Source organism: Panthera onca, chromosome C1, assembly GCF_046562875.1.
Source record: "Panthera onca isolate mPanOnc1 chromosome C1, mPanOnc1 haplotype 2, whole genome shotgun sequence".
Taxonomy (NCBI): Eukaryota; Metazoa; Chordata; class Mammalia; order Carnivora; family Felidae; genus Panthera; species Panthera onca.
The window spans coordinates 59,068,933-59,092,482 of NC_138346.1; the positions used below are offsets into that span (position 1 = coordinate 59,068,933).

A 23,550-nucleotide genomic window follows, 5' to 3' on the forward strand; every position below is an offset into this window, starting at 1 on the left:
TTTTCGGATCACAGGGATCGTGGCTTCTGAGCTCTGCTATCCTGTACAAAGGTGATTCCCTGTTTATTTAAGATAGCTCTTAAAAGGGAAATAAAGGCACCTCTTCCTGTCTTTATCCCACCCGATAATGTAGCGTCTGCCTGGTGAACTCTTTGAAGTTTGGCTGTTTATTTTACTTAATATTTTTTTAAATTGACGTGTATACAACGTTACATTAGTTTCCGATATACAACGACGTTTGGCTTTTTAAAAAAATTTTTATTATCGTTTTTTTAAAGTAATCTCTACACTCAACGTGGAGCTCTAACTCCTGCCCAGGAAATCAAGAGGCGCTTGCTCTACCAACTTGGTCAGCCAGGCGCTCCCAGCACAGTCACTTTTAGCCCTGAGATCTTACACAAATACTTAATATCCTTTATCCTCAGCCTCCTAATCTATAAATTTATTTTTTTTTAATTTTTTTTTCCAACGTTTATTTATCCTTGAGACAGGGAGAGACAGAGCATGAATGGGGGAGGGTCAGAGAGAGAGGGAGACACAGAATCTGAAACAGGCTCCAGGCTCTGAGCTGTCAGCACAGAGCCCGACGCGGGGCTCGAACCCACGGACCTCGAGATCATGACCTGAGCCGAAGTCGGACGCTTAACCGACTGAGCCACCCAGGCGCCCCATAATCTATAAATTTAAAATAAACAGTATCAGTTGCCTTGACTTGTGAAATTGTTATGAGGACTAAATAAGCTGGTATAGATAAAGGCTTGAAACAAAGTACCACATAGAGGGATTGCTCAATAAAATGTTAATTTCTCCTATACACATACTTATTTTTAGCCTGCTCCTAAAATGCATGTATTACCCAGAGCTTCATCCTTGGCCTATGCCTTACTTTATATGCTTTCCCAGGCAATCACGTCCAATTTCATGGTTTTAACTACTTCTTTACTCAGGACTCTCACAGTCTCACATTTCTTCTCCCAGCTTGGGGCATGTCAAGACAACTATATACTGGAAATTATCATCTTGACATATTACAGGCATCTCAAGCTCAACATGTCTGAAATGGATATGTCTTTCATTCAAAATCTGCTCTTCATTTTATACTTCCTATCTCATGAGTAGGAAATAGAGGTGGTAACACATATCCTGTCTCCCAACCCAGAAATTCAAGATATATCCCTTTTCCGTTACCCCTTTATCTAGGTGGCTAATAAATTCAATTTGTCTTACCTTCCAAATATTTCGAATTCATCTCTCCTCTTTATCACTACTACCTGTTTTTTAGCTCAGACCCTCGTCATCTTCCACCTGAACTATTAAATTTCCTAACAGGTTTGGTTTTGGGGGGGGGGGGGGGGGGCTTTGTTTGTTTGTTTTGGTTTGGTTTTTTTGGCCTCCAGTCTTGACCCCTCTCAAATCCATTCTTTACATCGCTATCAGAATAATATTTTTTATTTGGCAACTTTATTGAGGTACAATTCACATACTAGACAATTGCCCACTTAAAGTGTACTGTTCAGTGGTTTTTAGTATATTCACAGATTTGTGCAATCACCACCACAAACAATTTAGAATACTTACATCATCTCCCCACAAGACCTGTATCTGTTAGCAGTTATTCTCCACTTGTCCTTACCACCATCCCCGCCCCGCCCCCATCCCGAGGTAACCACTAACCTACTTTATTTCTGTGGGTTTGCCTATTCGGGATGTTTCCTAAAAATGTAATCATGCAATATATGGCCTTTTGTGGCTGGTTTCTTACACTTACCATAACAGTTTTGAAGTTCGTCCATGTTGTAGAACGTGTCAGTATTGTATTTCTTTTTATGGCTTAATAATTCCATTGTATCGATATAGTACATTTTATGTATCCATTCATCAGTTGAATATTTGCGTTGTTTCCATAGAGTGATCTTTTTAAAGCACAAATCTGATTGCTTGGCTTCTTAGTAAAATACTACAGGATTAAATCCTAGTTATCTGGCTTCAGTTTATTTTTCCTTCTTCATCCCCTATTGCTACTCTCTTACCTCAGATTTTACACTCCAGTAATATTAAACTACTTAATTCTTATTTTGCACCTTTCGGCCTTTGTCTGAGCTTTTCCCTCTGCTAGTACTATCTTACCGTGTTTTTTTCCTTGGCTAATTTTGATCCTTTTCAAAACCCTGCTTGACATGTATGGTATTACTTGTGTAGAGGGTTATTTGTTGAAGCAGAGTTTGTAATAGCAAAAGATTGGAAATTTCCTAAATGCCCATCAGTACAACAGGAGATTGGTTAAGTAAATGATGGGGTAGCTCCACAGTAAAATGATATTCAGCCCCTCCTCCCTCCAAAACCAAGAAATTTGTTTTTAACTGACCTAGGAATGATCTCTATGATACTCAATTTTATTTTATACATATTCTGTGTGTACATGCAGTATATGTTACCATTTATGAAAAGAGAAAAGAATGTGTATGAGATATATATATATATATATATATACATACATACATACATACATACATACACACATACATGTATGTATGTATATACACATTATTTTCTGTATATATGCATTAGAACATCTTTGGAAGGATATAGAAGAAATAATATCATTGGCTGCCTATGAATGTATTTACTTAATTTAAAAATTAACTTCTGGAGCATCTGGGTGGCTCAGTTGGTTAAGCGTCGCATTTTGGCTCAGGTCATGATCTCGTGGTTCATGAATTCCAGCCTCACTTCAGATCTTCTGTCCCCCTCTCTCTGCCCGTCCCTCACTCATTCTTTCTCTCTCTCTCTCTCGCAAAGTAAATAAATAAACTTTAAAAAATATATTGGTAAAAAAAAATTAACTTCTAAAAACCAAAACTTAGGCACCTGGGTGGCTCAGTCAGTTAAGCATCTGACTTCAGCTCAGGTCCTGATCTCATGGTTCATGAGTTTGAGCCCCACATCAGGCTCTGTGCTGTCAGTGCAGAGACCACTTCAGATCCTCTGCCCCCCCCCCCCTCGCCCCCTGCTTCTCCCTTGCTCTCTCTCTCTCTCTCTCTCAAAAATAAATAAAAATTAAAAAATAACAAAATAAAAACCACAACTTGCTATAAAGTATTCCATTATACCAGCCTTCCTCCCGTCCTCTAAAGTTAATCACCATCTTGTTCTATTTCTTTATCTTGTATGTATTCCTATTATCCAGATAGCAAACTTTGTTATCACACAGTTCATTTTTTTATTCTGAAATAGCTTAAACATACTTTTTTTATTAGCAGATTCTGAGCATTTTGAAGGCTAAGAATGTGTTTTATTTTTATTCCAGTCCATGATACTCAGTATGTATTTAAGCTCTTGAGCAATTGAGACTGGTGAAATAACATTGTAAAATCTAAAACTTTAAATAAATGATAGTTACTCTGTTAGAAATGCCATGTTATGATTAGTGTGTTACTCTCCCAGGCAGTGACCCCTTGCATGTCTTTGTTGCAACTGTTTTCATTTTGAGCTGCAGTGAAAATTCCAAACATGTGCTTTTTACTGCCTATCCCAAGTGTAGGTTTTTCTTTTGTAACATTACATTGGTAAGTATGAAGTCAGTGGAGAAAACGTTCAGAAACTTATCCCAAAAGAAATTTTTGGTATATTCTGTCCCTGAAGAATTCTTTTCATTTCTGTTTTTGCTTTCACTTCCATATGAATTCCTACTTGTCCATCTCAAACTGTGTCCCCTTGGAACCTTCCTATTTCATCACTACTAAAATACTGGTGGGGCACTTGGGTGGCTCAGTCAGTTGACCTTCAAAACTCTTGGTTTCGGCTCAGGTCATGATCTCATGATTTGGTTCAGTCTTAGCACTGATATTGCAGAGCCTGCTTGGGATTCTCTTCTTCTCTTTCTGCCTGAATGAGCGACCGAGTGAGTGAGTGAGTGAGTGAATGAATACATACATACATGCATACACACATACAAACAAACTGGTAACTACCCCTGTTTTGCTTCTAAAATTAACTAACGGCAGCCTTGTCCCACACCTATTTGCCCCCACAGTTAATGACATAATTTTATCAATGTAAGTATTTGTCCTCTAATTTACCTTCTTAAAACCTAGCATGTTTAGAAAGTTTTGTGTGTGTGTGTGTGTGTGTTGTTTTGTTTTGTTTTTGAGAGAGATCGCAAGTGAGCTCAGGGCAGTGAGAGAGATAGAGAATCCCACAAGTGGCAGAGAGAGGGAGAGAGAGAGAAAGAGAGAAGCACGGCTCACCCGAAGTGAGGCACGTGCTCACCCAAAGCAGGGCTCAAGCTCACACGCTGTAGGACTTGAACTCAACGAACCGTGAGATCATGACCTGAGCTGAAGTCAGAGGCTTAACAACTGAGCCACACAGGCACCCATGGATAGAAGGTTTTGACTTGCTCTTTACGTTGAATGATTGTCAAATACTGTGTCCTTTACTGTAAAGGCAGTTGGAAGGCATTTGATACCTTTTCAGTCTAGAAATAACCTGATTAAGTATCCTTGCTTAAGTTGTGTGGGCTTTTTACCTCCACCGCATTTATGATTTTGAGGATTTCATGTAGGGATACATTCAGCCTGTGATATTGGTGCCCTTGAGCAACTCCAAGGCATTTCATGCATCTCTCTCTTATCTCTGTTTCCTCTCTTGTCTCTTCCCGTTTTTCTGCAACTGCCTTTCAATTCCTTTTCTTTTTTTATTTTTCTCCTCCATTTCTCCTCCATTGGCATTTAGGAGCATTGTTTAATCCTACTGGCTGTGCCTTGGGTGTTTTCTTGACTAGACACACTCCATATAGAAAGATTATCATTCTCTTCTCCGAAATAACACAGAGACTAAGTGCAAGAAGCTGTTGTACCACAGGTACTTAAAGTGGTTCTTAAAATTTTTTTTTAATGTTTATTTATTTTTGAGAGACAGAGATGGGATGTGAGTGGGTTAGGGGCAGAGAGAGAGGGAGACACGGAATCCGAAGCAGGCTCCAGGCTCTGAGCAGTCAGCACAGAGCCCAATGTGGGGCTCGAACTCACGAGCTGTGAGGTCATGACCCAAGCCGAAGTCGGATGCTCAACCGACTGGGCCACCCAGGCGCCCCCTAAAGTGGTTGTTAAATTTGATTTTTTCCTGAAAGCTAGCTATTTTGAATAACTAGATTTTTTTTTTCTTTTTTTAAGTTATTTTTTTTTTTAATTTACATTCAAGCTAGTTAACAAATAGTGTAATAACAATTTCAGCAATAGAATTTAGTGATTCATCACTTACATGTAACACCCAGTGCTCATCCCACCAGGTGTCCTTCTTAATGCCCCTCTCCCATTTAGCCCATCTCCCCACCCAAAACCCCTCCAGTAATCCTCTGTTTGTTCTCTGTATTTAAGAGTCTCTTATGGTTTGTCCCCCTCCCTGTTTTTATGTTATTTTTGCTTCCCTTCCCATATGTTCATCTGTTTTGTATCTGAAATTCCTCATATGAGTGAAGTCATATATTTGTCTTTTTGTGGCTGACTTATTTTGCTTAGCATAATACACTATAGTTCCATCCACATTGTTGCAAATGGCAAGATTTTATTCTTTTTGATTGCTGAGTAATATTCCATTATATATATACATACACACACACCACATCTTTATCCATTCATCAGTTGATGGACATTTGGGCTCTTTCCATACTTAGCCTATTGTCCATAGCACTGCTATACACATTGGGGTGCATGTGCACCTTCAAATCAGCACTCCTGCATCCTTTGGATAAATACCTAGTAGTGTAATTGCTAGGTCATAGGGTAGTTCTATTTTTAATTTTTGAGGAACCTCCATACTGTTTTCCAGAGTGGCTGCACCAGTTTGCATTCCTACCAGCGTGCAAAAGGGTTCCCCTTTCTCCACATCCTCGCCAACATCTGTTGTTGCCTGGGTTGTTAATTTTAGCCATTGAATGTGTAGATTTAAGGACCTGTACCAAGGTACAAGTCAGACTTTTCAGTTGTCATCTTCTGATGATGTCATTATGACCAAAATAGATTATATTGTAAACTATATACAATAACATTTTATATTTTGTTATAAAATATGAGCAAACTTTCTGTTTTAATTTTTTACTTCACTAATTAGGTATGGATGGCAGAGCAGAAAATATCATATGATAAGAAGAAACAAGAAGAATTAATGCAACAATATCTTAAAGAACAAGAATCATATGACAATAGGTAAGAAATTTCACTATGCTGGTGTTTTTAGAATGATCAGTTGCATGAGAATGATCCCTTACTGAATCATGTATTAAATTAGCTTTTTTGAATTGAATACCCCAATGATAGGATTCTATTTCCTGTGAACCCTCTTTACTCTGATATCTGTACATGGCCACTTTTTCCAACCTTACCAATAATTCACATAAAATATACATTGACGTGACTCCATATACAGGTTATGAGGAAGTCCCAACTTAGGTAAAGCTTGGAAGAACAATAAAAGTCTACACTTGAACTACTGACACCTCTTACAGAGATATTTCTTTAGTATACACTGAAATGAAAAGATGCATAGGACACCATCAAAAGTAAAGTGTCTCTACTTGACCTGGATATCATTGCTCTGTTAATGGCAGGATCATAACTAGAGTTCTTTGTTGGTTTATTCCAGCACAGTGCCTCCCGTTTAGCTCTTGTCATTTTGTGTTTATATTAGCAAGTCTAACTCTGAAGCTGGTTGCTCTTGGTTAATCAAACAGGTGAATAGTGATGTTTTAATTATATGGACCACACTGTCTGCAGCTCAGTTCTGTTTTTCATCAAAATATAGAACATAAGTAAAGTACTACTAGACTATTACTTAATATTCTCTTTAAAATCTAATGTAGTGTCGGGCACCTGGGTAGCTCATTTAATTAAGATTCCGACTCTTGACTTTGGCCCAGGTCATGATCTCATGGTTAATGAGTTTGAACCCTGAGTGGGTTCTGCAGTGACAGTGCGGAGCCTGCTTGGGATTTATCCCTCTCTCTCCCCCCCGCCCCCTTGCTCTCTCGCTCTCTAAATAAAAATAAACTTAAAAAAATATATATATATGTAGTGTATCAAGAGCAAAATTATAGAAATAAAACTTCTACTTCAATTAAATACTTTTCACAATAATTCTATTCAATCTGGTTAACTTTTATTGAGTACCTCCTTTGGTGCAAGACAATAAAAGGCCCCTTTGTTATAGGGGCCTGTAAAGTGGGATATGTAGTTTGTCTCTGCCCTCAGGAATTCTCTCGTAAGGGATACGTACATATAGTTCAAAGCTGAATATAATAACGATGTATTAAAAACACAAGTTTTAAAAACAATAGCATGCTAACATAGGACACAGTAATTCCATTTGGGATAACAAGGTAAGACTTAATGAAAGAACGGACATTTGAGCTGAACTATGAAGAATGTTAAGGATTTAGATCCATGGTTCTCATCTGAAGTCCATTATCCACCCCCCTCTTCCCCCCTCCCCTGCCAGGGGACATGTGGCAATGTTTGGACACGTTTTTGATTGTCACAGCTCAGATGTTGGATGCTACCAGCATCTAGTGGGTGGAGACTAGGGATGCTGCAGAACAACCTACAATGTGCAGGACAGCCCCACACAACGAAGAATGATCTGGTCCAAAAGGTCAGTAGCACCACTGTTGAGAAACCCTGATTTACATATAGTAAAAGCTTATTAAAGATCACAGTGGGAAAGTAGAGAGGTATTCGGGGAAACAGCCTATAGTTGCGTTAGGCTGATAAAGAGATAGTGGAGGTGAAAAAGTGGCTTTGCAGCAGATTATACTGTTTATTCTTTTTTAAAAAATTGTTTTTTAATGTTCATTTTTTGAGAGAGAGACAGAGCATGAGTAAGGGGAGGGATAGAGAGAGAGGGAGACACAGCACAGAGCCTGACACGGGGCTCAGACTCCAGGACTGCGAGATCATGACCTGAGCCAAAGTCGAATGCTTAACCAACCGAGCCACCCAGGTGCCCCATACTGTTTATTCTTGATCTTAAAAAAAGTTACTTTACTCTCTTTGTAATTAAATACTTGAAGCCATGCAAATAATCTATTTTTCCTTGAACTTTTGTCCACTAATTTAGCATTTATTGGTGGATACTGCCTGCATTAGTTATTACCATGGTATTCTAATGGTGATTTTCTATTCCTCTCATTCCCTCTACATTTTAAAATTTGAATTCCTCTGGAAACAAGAATTTTCCCTTTCCCTATTTAGTTATTTATTTAATCATTTATTTCTATCAGTATGGACTCAGATATTTATTTAATGGGTTATAATCCAGGGGCACCTGGGTGTCTCAGTCGGTTAAGTGTCTGACTGCAGCTCAGGTCATGATCTCACAGTTCCTGGGTTCAAGCCCCGCTTTGGGCTCTGTGCTGACAGATCAGAACCTGGAGCCTGCTTTAGATTCTGTGTCTCCCTCTCTCTGCTCCTCCCCCGCTTGCACTCTATCTTACTCTCAAAAATAAATAAACGTTAAAAAAAAATTTTAATGGGTTATAATCCAATACTATTGTTGTTTATTTTGTTGCTCACATTGTTCAAATTTTAGCCTTTGACTGCTCTACCAGCTTGGCTCGTATAACCATTGCAAATGCCCCAACCTTATTTTATTTTATTTTTTAAAATTGTGTTGGCTTTCTAAAGTTTTTTTATTTTATTAATCATTTTGAGAGAGAGAGCATGCACTCACATGTGGGCACAAGCAGGGAAGGACAGAGAAAGAATCCCAAGCAGGCTCTGTGCTATTAGCATGGGAGCCCCACGCAAGGCTCTATCTCACGAACCATGAGATCATGACCCGAGGTGAAATCAAGAATCAGTTGCTTAACCAACTAAAACACCCAGGCATCCCCCACCCTCAGCCTTTTTTTAAAACCACTTCCTGGCACCATAAGATGGTCCAAATTTGTCTTTTATTTTTCCCTGCTCTAGCATTGGAATCAACCAAATTGATTGGACCTTGATTCCTTTTATTGGAAAAAGATATTTAGAAGCCAGGTTCTGGACACTAGATGTGTTCACTGCTTCTCTGTTTGGTTATTCAAATGCAAATTTATGAGTAATTGGTGATTTCCAAAGGGTTTTTTTTTTCTTCATTCAGAAATGTCCTTGGTAGCCAATTTTATTCTTTAGTAATCTAGTTTTTCTCTTTTAAGTTTTTCCTGCTATAGAGATGTTTCTTAATGTTTATGAATATTGATTCCTACACACTCTTTTTAAAGATGACAGTAACATTTATTATTCTCATTGGATAAAAAAAATTTATTGGGATGTCAAAAAATCTATATCCATTCTGTATACAGTCAACAGCAATAAAAATAATAATAATTTTTACAGGTTTTTAATTGAAATTAAAATGTTAATATCATAGCTTTCCTTTTTTTTTATATACCTGTAGAGTTTTGCATGAAGTGGAAATTGGATCTTCCAGTTTTGATTTTATGTTATTTTTATGTCAGTATAAACAAAATGCTTTTTTGCAGGGGTAAAATATATATAACATTTTTTAAGTGTACAGTTCACAGCATTAATTACATTAACAGTGTTGTGTACGATCACTACTATTTCCAGAATTTTTTCCATTACACCAAGTAGAAACTCTATACCTATTTAACAGTAACTCTGTATTCCGCCTCCCTTCTGCCCTTGGTAACCACTATTTTACTTTCTAGAGTAAAAATGAATTTGCCTGTTACAGGCGCCTCATATAAGTGGACTCATGAAATATTTATCTCTTTGTGTGTGGCTTATTTCACTTAGCACAGTGTGTTCAAGATTGATCCATATTGTAGCATGTATCAGACCTTTTTTTGTTTTATGGCTAAATAATGTTCCATTATATGTATACACCATATTTTGTTTCTCTATCCACCCCTGGATGGACACTTGGGTTGCTTCTACCTTTTGGCTATTACGAGTTATGCTGCTATAAGCATTGGCATGCAAATATCTATCTTTCAAGTCCCTACTTTCAGTTCCTTTAGGTATATACCTAGGAGTAGATTTGCTGGATCGTATAGTGATTCTGTATTTAGCTTTTGAAGAACCACCAAACTCTCTTCCATAGTGGCTGCACCATCTTACATTCACGTCAGTAGTGTCCACGGATTCCATTTTCTCCACATCCTCGTCAATGTTTCTTATTTTCCTTTTTTAAAAAATTTTTATAAAGTTTATTTATTTCTGAGAGAGAGAGAGAGAGCAGGGGAGAGGCAGAGAGAGAGGAAGAGAGAGAATCCCAAGCAAGCTTAGCACCCACCATCAGCCCGGAGCCCGACGCGGGGCTCGAGCTCACAAACTGCAAGATCATGACGTGAGCCAAAACCAAGAGTCAGATGCTCAACCAACCGAGCCACCCAGGCACCCCATTTTCCTTTTTTTTTTTTTTTTTTTAAATAATAGCCATTCTACTTAGTGTGAAGTGGTATCTCATGGTCTTGATTTATACTTCTCTAATAACCAGATGTTGAGCTTTTCACGTGCTTGATTTTAATTTTTAAAATGTTGTTATTTGAAGATATGATTTGCACACTTGTTAAAAGGTATATTGTTTTAAGTATATATATTTACAGAGTCTTGGAGCCATCACCCTAATCTAATATCAGAACATTTTCATCATCCAAAAAGGAAATATTGTACCCATTAGCAGTTAACTTCCCGTTCCCACACCCTGTCCCTTCTACTTCTTCACCTTAAGCAGTCACTAATTTATTTTCTGTCTCTATAGATTTGCCTATTCTGGACATCTCATATAAATGGGATCATACATATAAATGGTCTTTTGTGACTGGCTTCTTTCACTTAGTATAATGTTTTTGAAGTTCATCTATTTTGTAGCGTGTAGTTCATTCCTTTTTATTGCAAAATAATATTCCATTGTATGGATATAGATCCTGTCATCTTTTTGCTCTCTTCCTTTTTTTTTTTTTCTTTTGGTAACAGTTCTTTATAAATTCCAATGGAAATAAGAGAAGAATTATAATTATGTAATCCTTTGTGATTGCCTTTTTCAAATATAAGAGGAAATTCTATTCACTCTTTAGCTTTCATCTTTATTATCAGTACTTTACTTGGATCTTATGAATCAAAACTTTAATTCAACCAGCCCTTCAATTTATTGCCGAGCTTAAAAAAAAAAAAAAATCATAGCGTTATCTCTCTAAACAGAACCTAAACTGAGAACTTTCAGTGTTAAAACAGAACTAAAAAGAAAATGATTTTTGAGGTGCTGCAGACATTGATTCCATCATAGTAATTAACCTGTTGTAGAATATCTCTAAACTATACTCTCTTCTTCGGCCTCATCAAAGAATGTGATTCTCCTATTGACTTTGACTTTTATTACAAGCATTAATTGGATTTGACTTTTAAAGAAATTCCAGAGAGACTCATTTTTCCAAAACTGTTTGATCCCTCACAATTAAGAAAAAATGTTGGCACTATTTAACTTAATTCCAAATTTGTGCTGGCATATAGGATTTCAAAGCTGTCATTATTTCCATAGCATTTCAAAGTTTAAGAAAAGCATGTGAGAGTGACCATGGCATTTTTCCCCTTTCCTTCTGGGAGGGCGAGGATCTCTCAGGTAACGAGAAAGTCTCAGAACTTAAAGCCAGTTACTAAAGGGGCAGCACTGTTTGAATTTCCATTCATGTATTTCAGATGTTATCTAATCAGTGAAATAAAGTTTTGGAACTTTCTCCCTAACAAAAATATTTTCTATTAATTCCTTTAGGGATTTTGGAGATGGGGAACAGTTATTCTGTAATTTTTTTCCTCCTACATAAAATTGTTAACTTTATTTCTTATTTCATTTAGGTTGCTTATGGGAGATGAGCGTGTAAAGAATGGCCTTAATTTCATGTACGAGGCCCCACCAGGAGCTAAAAAAGGTACTTGCCTCATTTGCTTTTTTTTTTTTTTTAATGTCTTTGATGTGTTTGCAGCTAAAGATAGAACTGCTATCACAGACATTTTTTTAAAGTTGCTCTTCATTTTTTAAAATGGCTGTTATTCTGTAAAGATAATTTAAAAATACTGTAATCAATACAATTGAATAAATACTAAAAATATTTGTCTAGTAGTATTTCATGATGACTTTTTAAATGACTTGATCTTTGAAGAGGAAAAAAGTCAATATCAACAGAAGTGCATTTCTTCTTTTATAATTTGTGTATATATCTTTAGTCCTTACTGATATGAATAGAAAGTATAATATTCTGTCAGTGAAAAATATAAAAGCTTAAAAATTAGGAATTAATGTGCTTATTACATGCTATCTCATTCAATATTGTATTTATCCTTTAGTGATTTGAATTTTATCATGTGAAAGAAGGAAAAAAAAGTCAAACCAATAAATTCTTACAAGTTACAATTAAGTGCTATGACATCATACTATAGTATAGTGTGGATAGCCAACTTGAATGTTGAAGGTTTTAACTTGACCTTTTTTTTTTCACCCATATTTTGATATGCAATCAAGAAAACAAAGAGGTAAGGTACTATTTTCTGTGTTTAGATTTACTTGCAATAGATTGTAATTTAATGGAAAAGTTGAAAGACTTCCTAATGAATGTTTTTAGAAAGAAGAAACAGAAGGAGAGACTGAATACAAATTTGAATGGCAGAAAGGAGCTCCAAGGGAAAAGTAAGAACCAGTTTTCTTGTAAGATAAAATATATTATCACCAGCTTTATCTGATCTCCCATCTTAGGTTGCCTTCTCGTTCACTAGAGAAGGCAACTAATGTGAAAATGTATTTTATGTGATTTGTCTTATACAGTTTATTTGATCATAGACTTTTTTTAAGTTTATTTATTTATTTTGAGAGAGAGAAAGAGAGAGAGCGTGCATCTGTGGGGGAGGGGCAGAGAGCAAAAGGGAGAAAGAGAATCCCAAGCGGGCTCCCCCATGATGCAGAGCTCAGATCCATGAACTGCGAGATCATGACCTGAGCCACAGTCAGACACTTAACTGACTGAGCCACCTAGGTGCCCCTTGATCATAGACTTTAATTTAAATAGTTTTTCATTTTTTTAATCACAAATCATCAAACTGGACACTTAATATGAAGTGATGTCTGGAAATACTAAGTAGATTTCATAGTTCTGTGTTATACATTTTATAATGTTTTTAGAACTAGAGAACTATTTTCAGAATAACTGCTGTTTATTAAATTGTTCTTAATATTGTGTTTGTACATTTTCTCTACTTAATAGATATGCCAAAGATGACATGAACATCAGAGATCAGCCCTTTGGTATTCAGGCAAGTGACCCATATTTTACTCTATAAGAATAATTTCTACTTAATAAATACTTCTTTATTGTTGTCCAAAAGGTATTTAAGCTGAGAAAGGGCTCTGTTGTTTTGATTTATATCAGACAGTAAAAGGACTTAGAGGAGAAAACATTAAGTGTAGTAGGTTGATAAAAGATTTCATGTCTATGTAGATTCCCTGTATGTATGTCTATTAAATTTGATTTTCTCCTGTTTAAAAAAAAAAAAAGGTAGGAATCAAAGTTTTGTACTGAGGGTTGTAATGATAAGGGTCTCTTCAGTTTTCAGGAATTTAGAGAATTAGCTCAAGATCAAGAAAAGGTGTAAAACTATTTTTTTAGAACCCAAACATAGTATCACCAGAGGGCCACATTCTTGTTAGAAAAAACATTTTTTGGAGTCCTGCCTTCCTTATTCATATTGTCTGTGGCTGCTTTCCTGCTACATTGGCAGAGTTGAGTAATTGCAACAGATACCTCTGGCCCATAAAGTCTTACATACTTAATATCTGGTCCTTCACAGAAGAAGTTTGCCAAACCCTGGTTAGGAAACTGAAACTTTAAAGATTAACTTATTTATTTATTTTTTAAATGTTTGTTTATTTTTTAGAGACAGAGGGAGATAGAGCGTGAGTGGGGGAGGGTCAGAGAGAGAGGGAGACACAGAATCCGAAGCAGGCTCCAGGCTCTGAGCTGTCAGCACAGAGCCCGACATGGGGTTTGAACCCATGGACCATGAGATCGTGACCTGAGCCGAAGTCAGACACTTAACCAACCGAGCTACCCAGGTGCCCCAAAGATTAACCTTTTTAAATTAAAGAATTTAAGTTTAAGCCATGACGTAATTCCTTTTTGATATTTTACCATTTCTCTTTGGATCACATTGTTTTGTTACCACCAAGTAACAGTCAAAAAGAGATAGTATTCAGTTTAGCTTTTAGGCAGAATTTATAAAAGGTTTTAATATTTATGTTAAATTACCAAAATAGTTACAGAATCTCTTTCCCTGGAAATCTTTTAAAAATGAAAAGTAATTTACCTTAAACTCTGCCAAGGAGTAGGGATTTGAACATTGCTTAGAGTCTCAGTATTTTAATAACTAAAATAATGTTCACTATTTCTCAGGTTCGAAATGTGAGGTGCATTAAATGTCACAAGTGGGGTCATGTCAACACAGATCGAGAATGTCCTTTATTTGGTCTTTCTGGAATAAATGCAAGTTCAGTTCCCACTGATGGCTCAGGTATGCACTAGAGATGATTTATTTGTTTTATAATTTGTATCAAGGACAAACAGCATTTTTCTTTAATATTTCTGGATATTGTTTTCCTTTGGTTGGTTTGTTTGTTTTGACAAAGATATGTACCCAAAATATCATGGTCAATGGGAAGCTCATATATTTTAAATTTTAAATGCTATGTGTTAGAATTTAATTTAATTTTTCTAGCCAAGGGCCCTATAAACTTGATATTAAAGGTAAAATACTGGGACAGGGGTACCTGGATGGCTCAGTCACTTGAGCATCAACTTTGGCTCAGGTCATGATCTCATGGTTGGTGAGTTCAAGGCCTGAGTCCGGCTCTCTGCTATCAGCACAGAGCCTGCTTTGGATCCTCTCCCTCTCTCTCTGCACCTCCCCCTCTTGTGCTCTCTCTCTCTCAAAAATAGAATAAACATTATTAAAAAAAAAAAAAGGTATTAAGCATAGTTCATCAGGTTAGTAACCTAAAAAATAGAAGGAAGAAATGGTTCTTTCTCATATTCATGTTCCCCTGAATTGTAAATGTAGGCTGATGAAAAGACTCAGCAATTGCCTCATTTAGTTCACAGATAAAATCAAAACTGAATTTTAAAAGATGTTAAATATCAGGGATGCCTGGGTGGCTCAGTTGGTTAAGTACCCAACTTCAGCTCAGGTCATGATCTCACAGTGTGTGGGTTCGAGCCCCTCATCAGGCTCTGCACAAACAGTGCGGAGCCCACTTGGCATTCTCTCTCTCTCTCTCTCTCTCTCCCTCTCTCTCTGCCCTTCCCCCACTTGTACTCTCTGTCTCTCTCAAAATAAATGAAGTTAAAAAAAAAAAAAGAGGGGCGCCTGGGTGGCTCAGTCGGTTAAGCGTCCAACTCTTGGTTTTGGCTCAGGTCATGATCTCATGGCTTGTTTTGTGTGTCTGACAGTGCAGAGCCTGCTTGGGATTCTCTCTCTCCCTTTCTGCCCCTCCCCAGCTTGCTCTCTCTCTCTCAAAATAAATAAATAAACTTAAAAATTAAAAAAAAAAATCATTGTCAAGTTTGACACTGTTTCTCTCTCTCTGTCTCTCTCTCTCTCTTTTTTTTTTTTTTTTTTTTTTTTTTTTTTTAGAGAGGGAAAGAGAGTACAAGCTGGGAAAGGGGCAGAGGGAGAGAGACAGAGGGATGTGGGGGAATCTTAAGTAGGCTCCATGCTCAGCATAGAGCCCAATTCAGGGCTCAATCCCATGACCCTGGGATCATGACCTGAGGCAAAATCAAGAATGGGACACTCAACCCACTGAGCCACCCAGGAGCCCCCTGACACTGTTTCTTTAATGGTGTTATGGATGTTAGGATGGGTAGAAGAAGTACACAGATAAAAATATTAAAATTGATTTTTTTTTTTTAATCCTTACTCCTCTAAAAAAGATTAAGAAACCACATTTTAAGTAGAGGGAAACTATTTGCTCAGTGGTGAGAGAATGTTGGTAGAGACCTTGGTCTGGCAATCTCTGACGAAAGAATGTTCCACTGATGACACAGTGCAGGTCCTTCCTCACCTGCCCCCACTCAGATGGTGAAAGGAGAGCCCCCAAAATAAATAAACCCCTAAAGAACATGGGAGTACACTAGAGCATATATGAGGAACCCATTGGCTTAAGTATTTCTGACTATTAATTTTAGTAGTAATAGAAACCTGATGTTTATATCTGAAAGGTATATATGTTTTCTGGAAGGGGTTGCACCTTGCTCACTTTTCCTTCACTCCAGCCTTGTGGTGCCCTTACAACTGCATGACTTCCGTATCGGCTAGCAGCAGGCAGTGGTGGTAGCTGTCTTTGTTCCCCAGCCTAGTCTTACTTTGATCCTGCTTCTGAGAGAATGAGGATAGATTCCAGACTTAGCCTTTTATTTAGTAATCAACAGACTTGCTTTCATTCTTTTTTTTTTTTTTTTAACTTTTTTTTGAGAGAGAGTGTGTGAGTGGAAGAGGGGTGGGGGGAGAGAGAATCTTTTTTTTTTTTATTTTTTATTTTTTTTATTTTTGAGACAGAGAGAGACAGAGCATGAATGGGGGAGGGGCAGAGAGAGAGAGGGAGACACAGAATCCGAAGCAGGCTCCAGGCTCTGAGCCATCAGCCCAGAGCCCGACGTGGGGCTCGAACTCACGGACCGCGAGATCGTGACCTGAGCTGAAGTCGGACGCTTAACCGACTGAGCCACCCAGGCGCCCCGGGAGAGAGAATCTTAAGCAGGTTCCACGTCCAGCTCAGAGCCGGACATGGGGCTCGATCTCACGACTTTGAGATCATGACTTGAGCTGAAATCAAGGGTTGGACGCTTAACCAACTGAACCACCCATGCACCCCTCGATTCTTTTTTTTTTGTTTTTTAAAGATTTATTTATTGAAGTAATCTCTACACCCAACATGGGGCTCAAACTCCCAATCCCAAGATCAAGAGTCACATGCTACCAGCTGAGCCAGCCAGGCACCCCTACTTTATCTTGATTCTATATGTTCTTTAAAAAAATTTTTTTAATGTTTATTTTTGAGAGAGAGACACAGAGTGGAAGTGGTGGAGGGGCAGAGAGAGAAAGAGAGAGAGAGACACAGAATCTGAAGCAGGCTCCAGGCTCTGAGCTGTCAGCACAGAGCCTGATGTGGAGCTCAAACCCACAAAACTGAGACCATGGCCTGGGCTGAAGTCGGACACTCAACCGACTGAGCCACCCAGGCGCCCCTGTCTTGATTCTATATTAGAAAGTCTATAACAACCGGAAGAACTTGTGCTATTTACTTAATCTATTTTTAAAAGTATTGGAAACAGTGAACTCACATATAATGAAGCTGGTTATTAGCTCATCTCCAGCCATGCATTTATATTCATAAGCCTTGAAGTAATCATTCATTTTATACAAAATTTTTACACCCCATTTGTGGTACAGTTGTACTGTAGTACTATTCTGCAATCAAATGAACTTTTTCAAAATAAAGTGAACAAAGTAAAAAAAATACTCTTATTTTTTGGTTCCTAACAAGTTTTAACATATATGTAACCCAACTTGTGATGTCTGCAAATTAGTGATTCTTTATCTGTGTCTAAATGAATTGAGCAGTAGAGTGGTAGAGGGTAGAAAGTATTAACTTTATTGAAATACTATAGTTAACATTCCTAGTATATAAAATGTCCTTTCAAGTCAATATGGTAAAGACGAACATACAAACGCAAAAGAGCAAAGGACAAAAGGAGGAATCCAAATGGCCATTAAACCTATGAGGACATTTTCAACAGCATTAGTAACCAAAGAAATGAAAACTAAAATAACATATTATCTTTTTTTACCTATTAAATTTGGCAAAGATTTAAAAGAATACATCTGGTGTTGGAGCAAGTGTGGTAAAATGAATTTTAATCCACTGTTGATAAATTGGAACACCATTTTTAAAGTCATTTGACGATAGGTATCAAAAGACTTAAAAACATGCATATCCTTTTACCTAGAAATTCAGCTTCCAAGAATTTATAATAAGAAAGTGGGGGCGCCTGGATGGTTCAGTCAGTTAAGTGTCCAGCTGAGGTCATGATCTCATGGTCCATGGGTTCAAGCCCCGTGTCAGGCTCTGTGCTGACAGCTCAGAGCCTGGAGCCTGCTTAGGATTCTGTGTCTCCCTTGCTCTCTGCCCCTCGAGCTCTGCTTCTCTCTCTCAAAAATAAATAACATTAAAAAAAATTGTTTTTATAATAAGAAAGTGATAAGGTAGATGCTCAAAGGTTTATGGTACTGAAATATCAGGAACAAACCTGAATGTCCATCCATAAGAGCTTGGTAAAATAAACTCACTCATTTATTCAGCAACCATTTATGGAGCACTTACTCTCTGCCAGGCATTTTTCTAGGGTCTAGAATACAGTAATATCAAGACAAGGAAATGTCTTTACTTTCATTACATTGAAATGACACAAAATAAACTGGTAAGAAAATACTGGGTATTTATAAGTTCTGTGATTAAAATTAAATTGGATACTGTGATGAGAGGTAAATGGTGAGTAATTTTGTATTAAGCAGTCAGGAATGGCCCCCTCTGAGGAACTGATGTTAAACTGCGACTTAAATGACAGGAAAGGTACAACCACGTAAAATCTGGGAGAAGAGCAGTTGGCATCGTACAAGGAATGGCCTTTTTTTTTTTTTTTTTTCTAAGTTTATTTATTTTGAGAGAGAAAGAGCATGTATGTGCACACAGCACGTGCAGAGAGAATCCTAAGCAGGCTCTGTGCTGTGTGTGCAGAGCCCAATGCAGGGCTCAGACTCACAAACTGTGAGATCATGACCTGAGCCAAAATCCAGAGTCCGGATGCTTAACTGACTGAGCAACCCAGGTGCCTCCAGAAGGAACGGCCTTCTAGAATTGGGAGCCATAGATTCTGAGAGGCAGTATGCATAGTGGTTAAGAGCACAGACCGTGGGACTGTGGGGCCTCCTAGATGCCTGATTTGGAACATCTGCTCTGCTACTTAATAGGCCTATATTTTCAAGCAAGCTACTTAACTGCTGTGTGTCTGCTAATGTCTATGAAATAGATATTCTCGTACCTACCTCATAAGGTGGTCATGAGAGCTAAACAAGTTAATGTGGAGTGCTTGCAATAGTGCCTGGCATATAATAAGCATTTCTTTTTTAAAATAAATTATGGTACATCCCCCCCAAATGGAATACCATATAGTCATAAGATATAAACAGGTGAATAGAGCTGTATGTCTATGTTGACATATAAGGATATACTAAGGTATATCAAGTAAAAAAAGTTAAGAAGCAATATTGTTTAAAAGTATGTAGGGAAAAAAAAAGTATGTAAGGTTAAAAGATAAAACAACCAGGGTGCCTGGGTGGCTCAGTTGAGGGTCTGACTTTGGCTCAGGTCAGGATCTCATGGTTTGTGGGATCGAGCCCTGCATTGGGCTCTGCTGACAGTGTGGAGCCTGTTTGGGATTCTCTCTCTCTCCCCTTCCCCTGCTTGCTTGCTTGCTCTCTCTCTCAAAATAAATAAACTTTTTAAAAAAAGTTAAAATGACCTTTTTGAATCAAGTTATTTTTGAAATCTGTCAAATTTTATTTATTTTTTTCAGTTTATCTTTTTGAGAGAGAGAGAGAGAGCATGCCCAAACAGGGGAGAGGCAGAGAGAGGGAGGGAGAGAGAGAATCCCAAGCAGTCTCCTTGTTGTCAGTGCAGAGCCTGATGTAGGGCTCAGTCCCACGAACCGTGAGATCATGACCTCAGCCAAAATTAAGAGTTGGATGTTCAGCCAACTGAGCCACCCAGGCACCCCAAATCTATGAGATTTTAAATTTTTTTCAGTGTTTGTTTATTTTTGAGAGAGAGAGAGAGAGAGAGAGAGAAAGAAAACACAAGCAGGGGAGGGGCAGAGAGAGAATCCAAAGCAGGCTCCAGGCTCTGAGCTGTCAGCACAGAGCCCGATACGGGGCTCAAACTCACGAGCTGTGAGATCATGACCTGAGCCGAAGTCTGAGGCCCAAACAACTGAGCCACCCAGGCGCCCCATAAATCTGTAAGATTTTAGAAGCTCTGCCTTTGATAGTGAAAGAATGGCGCACTGATTAAGTGCCCTATATGAAAATTAATTCTTAGAACTACTAAATTTCTTTTTTACTTTATGAGATAATTTTATTTGGCACTATGTATTTGACATCCCACATATCAGCCTTAAGTTTTATTTTTTGAACTTCTCTGTTCCAACCTCATCAAAGATAAGGGTTGTACTCCTAGTTTACAATCTAATCATTGTATAAGAATCTATTTAATAGAGAGTAACTGTTAATAGGGGAGACAGGACTACAATGACCTTTGAGGAATTATTAAGATTGAAACAGTTAGAAAGATGGGCCAGAAAGAAAGACCAGAAGAAAAACAAGCATAGAAGATTTATCTTGGATGACCATGAATGAACAGAACCAGATTTGAATGACTCAGCAAGTTTTGCCATTGGACACTGCAGCCATCTTTTCCCAAACTTGCCTGATGTAAAGGATCACTTGAGTCTTTTGTTAAAGGTATTGGTTCCCAAGGCCCTATTGAATCAGAGTACTGAGAGGATTCTGAGACTCTCACCCTAGAAGATGGTGATGATCTGAAAGTTTGGGAAAACAGGTTTAGGCAAAAATGATGCCATAGAATATTCTGGGTGGGTGTGGTGTGGTGTAGTGTGTGTGTGCGTGTGTGTGTGTGTGTGTTTGGAAAGGGAAAAGTACGGAGAAGGAAAAATGATAATGTGCTAAAAGAGCTTTTTTTTTTAAGGGAAATATTCATTTTAGTATCATTTCTAATTTTTTCCTGTTGTAAATTAAATATCCAGTCCTAGAGGAATTGCCAAATTAATTGTTGATATATTTAGTGAATTAAGGATTACTAATTGAATCTACATTATGATTCTGATAATATAAAGCTACATGCATATACATTAGGACTGGAAGGAAACATGGAAGACTGAAATAGTTAATAATTTGGTGAAATAACATGTGACTGTCTTTACTTTTATATTAAAATGTGTGATTAACATTGGAAAAGAAACTGGGGCACCTGGGTGGCTCAATCGGTTGAGCCTCTGACTTTTGATTTTGGCTCAAGTCATGATCCCCGGGTCGTCGGGCTCTGCACTGCCAATGGGGAGCCTGCTTGGGATTCTCTCTCTCTCTTCCTCTGCTCCTCTTCCTTGCTCGCGCTCTTTCTTTCTCTCTCTAAAATAAAAAACTTTTTTAAAAATGGGAAAGAAACAAGATTTGGCTTTTCAAACGTTGAATATCTCTTGTATTTTTGAGAAGGTTGATGTTTCCCTTTGTTCTCCTGTATTAAATTTATTTTCAGAATAGTTGGAACAGCTGAAGAAAGGAAAGAGTTACTGGTGTGTCGTAAAAAGCATATTCATGATGAGAAATAACTAGCAGACTGAATTAATTCTTTGCCTCTTTATAGAAAAAGGCATTAGGAAAATTTCCATTTCCAATTTTTCCTTTAAAACTGACAAATATAAATGTGAGAACAAATACTGGTAAATACACAGGATATTTTTAATTTCTTAAATCCTGTATCTTACTCATCTGAGAATATCTCAACACACTGAACTCTATGATAAAATTATGGTAAAAATAGATCAGTAACTTTCACCATCTGTGATACCACAGAAGATGATGAAAGTTACTGATCTATTTCTGATGCACTGTCAAGGTTGAGAACCATCAGCTTCAGCTGTATGTAAGAACAATTGATATGATATGAAGATCTCTTAATAATATGGATGTTGTTTACAACATTTGGTCAAATTAAAAATGCAAATTGTAAGACAAAGTAGCTACATGGATTCCATTCGTGTTTCTCTTGCTGTCTTTAGGTAGACATATAGACAGATACTTGTAGAAAAATGACTGGCAGGAGATAGACGAATATATTAACAGTAGTTATACATTTATAGTTTTTAAGTGAGTATTAGAAGAATTAAAAATTTTGTACATAAAAGTAAATTATTTAAAATTTTATTGCTCAGTTAATACGTTTGAAGTTTGACCTGCATTTAGCAGTGCCACTTAACTAACACTAATAGAAACTCTTAAAGGATTCTCAGAAACAAAATAAAAAACTCTAGTATATCAAATAGGAAAGCAAATAATAATGATGTTGTATCCTGAATTTGAATGCAGTGAAAAATAAACTGGCCAATTTCCTAATCCACTTGCTGATTCAAGCTAAAAAATCTTTTCATTTTAAAAAATCACCTATTGAATAATGTCTCACCAGTGAATAGAGATTATTTTTGCAATAATGCAATTTCAGTGGATGTGGTTATCATGGGATAATCACACCCCTGGGGTACAGCCTTGTGCCTGTAATCTCCCAGGAGTGTAATTATTTCATGATAACCGCACCTCCAGGCGTTGCATTATTTCTATTATGAAATTCTAAGTTTAGTATATAAAGTAACTTACTTTGATCACTGGTAACTGCAAGGTGCTGTTAGAATGTTCCAGCTGTGAGGTTTACAGAGACCAGCCATAAGATTTACTTCTCCTTTACAAAGTTAAATTAGGCAATCAAAATGCTTCTTTTGGCTAAGCTGGTTTAGAATATCTTTTCTACCGATAAGATCATCTTAACTTTGTAAGTTTCCATGCACTCTGAAGTACATCAGAATTATATGTAAAACTTTCAAGCTTCAGTGGTGACTAAATGTTTATAAAGTATTTTTATATTACATTATAATTGGATGTACTGCCCACCTGCCTTCATGTGTACTCTTTGGCCCTTGTTCTTATCATTGACTCTTACCATCTGTCTCTTACATTTTTAGTGTATACTGATATTAAACATCAATTTTTTTTTAAATCCACAAGGTGGGTTTTCAACAAAGCAAGTGGGGTGTTTTTGGTTTTGTTTTTGTTTGTTGCTTTCTTTTTTTTTTTTTTTTTTTCAACGTTTTTTTTATTTATTTTTGGGACAGAGAGAGACAGAGCATGAACGGGGGAGGGGCAGAGAGAGGGAGACACAGAATCGGAAACAGGCTCCAGGCTCTGAGCCATCAGCCCAGAGCCTGACGCGGGGCTCAAACTCACGGACCGCGAGATCGTGACCTGGCTGAAGTCGGACGCTTAACCGACTGCGCCATCCAGGCGCCCCTGTTTGTTGCTTTCTTAATAGATTTAATAGTTACATGTATCTGTATGCCTTTTACTTAATCATTTTGTTTCATTTCTTGTTTGTGCTTTTTCTTAATAGACTTTATTTTTGAGAGTTTTAGGTTGACAGCAAATTTGAGAGGAAAGTACAGAGTTTTCCCATAACAAGCAACCCCCACAAATGCACAGCCTCTCCTATTACCAACATTCTCTACAAGAGTTGTACATTTGTTATAATTGATCAACCTACACTGACACGTCATTATTTCCCAGAATCCATTGTTTACATTATGGCTAACTCAGCATTGTACTTTTTCTG

General features: G+C 37.4%; 1 protein-coding gene across 1 annotated transcript in view; it reads left to right on the plus strand.

The window, feature by feature from the left end:
- CIRSR (corepressor of RBPJ and splicing regulator) overlaps positions 1-23,550 on the plus strand; it is a 46,517-nt gene that overhangs the window by 479 nt on the left and 22,488 nt on the right. Inside the window, exons 2-7 of the mRNA XM_060621765.2 lie at positions 6,112-6,206; positions 11,853-11,926; positions 12,517-12,527; positions 12,617-12,681; positions 13,253-13,301; positions 14,438-14,555. Coding sequence (XP_060477748.1) covers positions 6,112-6,206; positions 11,853-11,926; positions 12,517-12,527; positions 12,617-12,681; positions 13,253-13,301; positions 14,438-14,555 — 412 coding nt within the window. The remainder of the gene's footprint in view (positions 1-6,111; positions 6,207-11,852; positions 11,927-12,516; positions 12,528-12,616; positions 12,682-13,252; positions 13,302-14,437; positions 14,556-23,550) is intronic.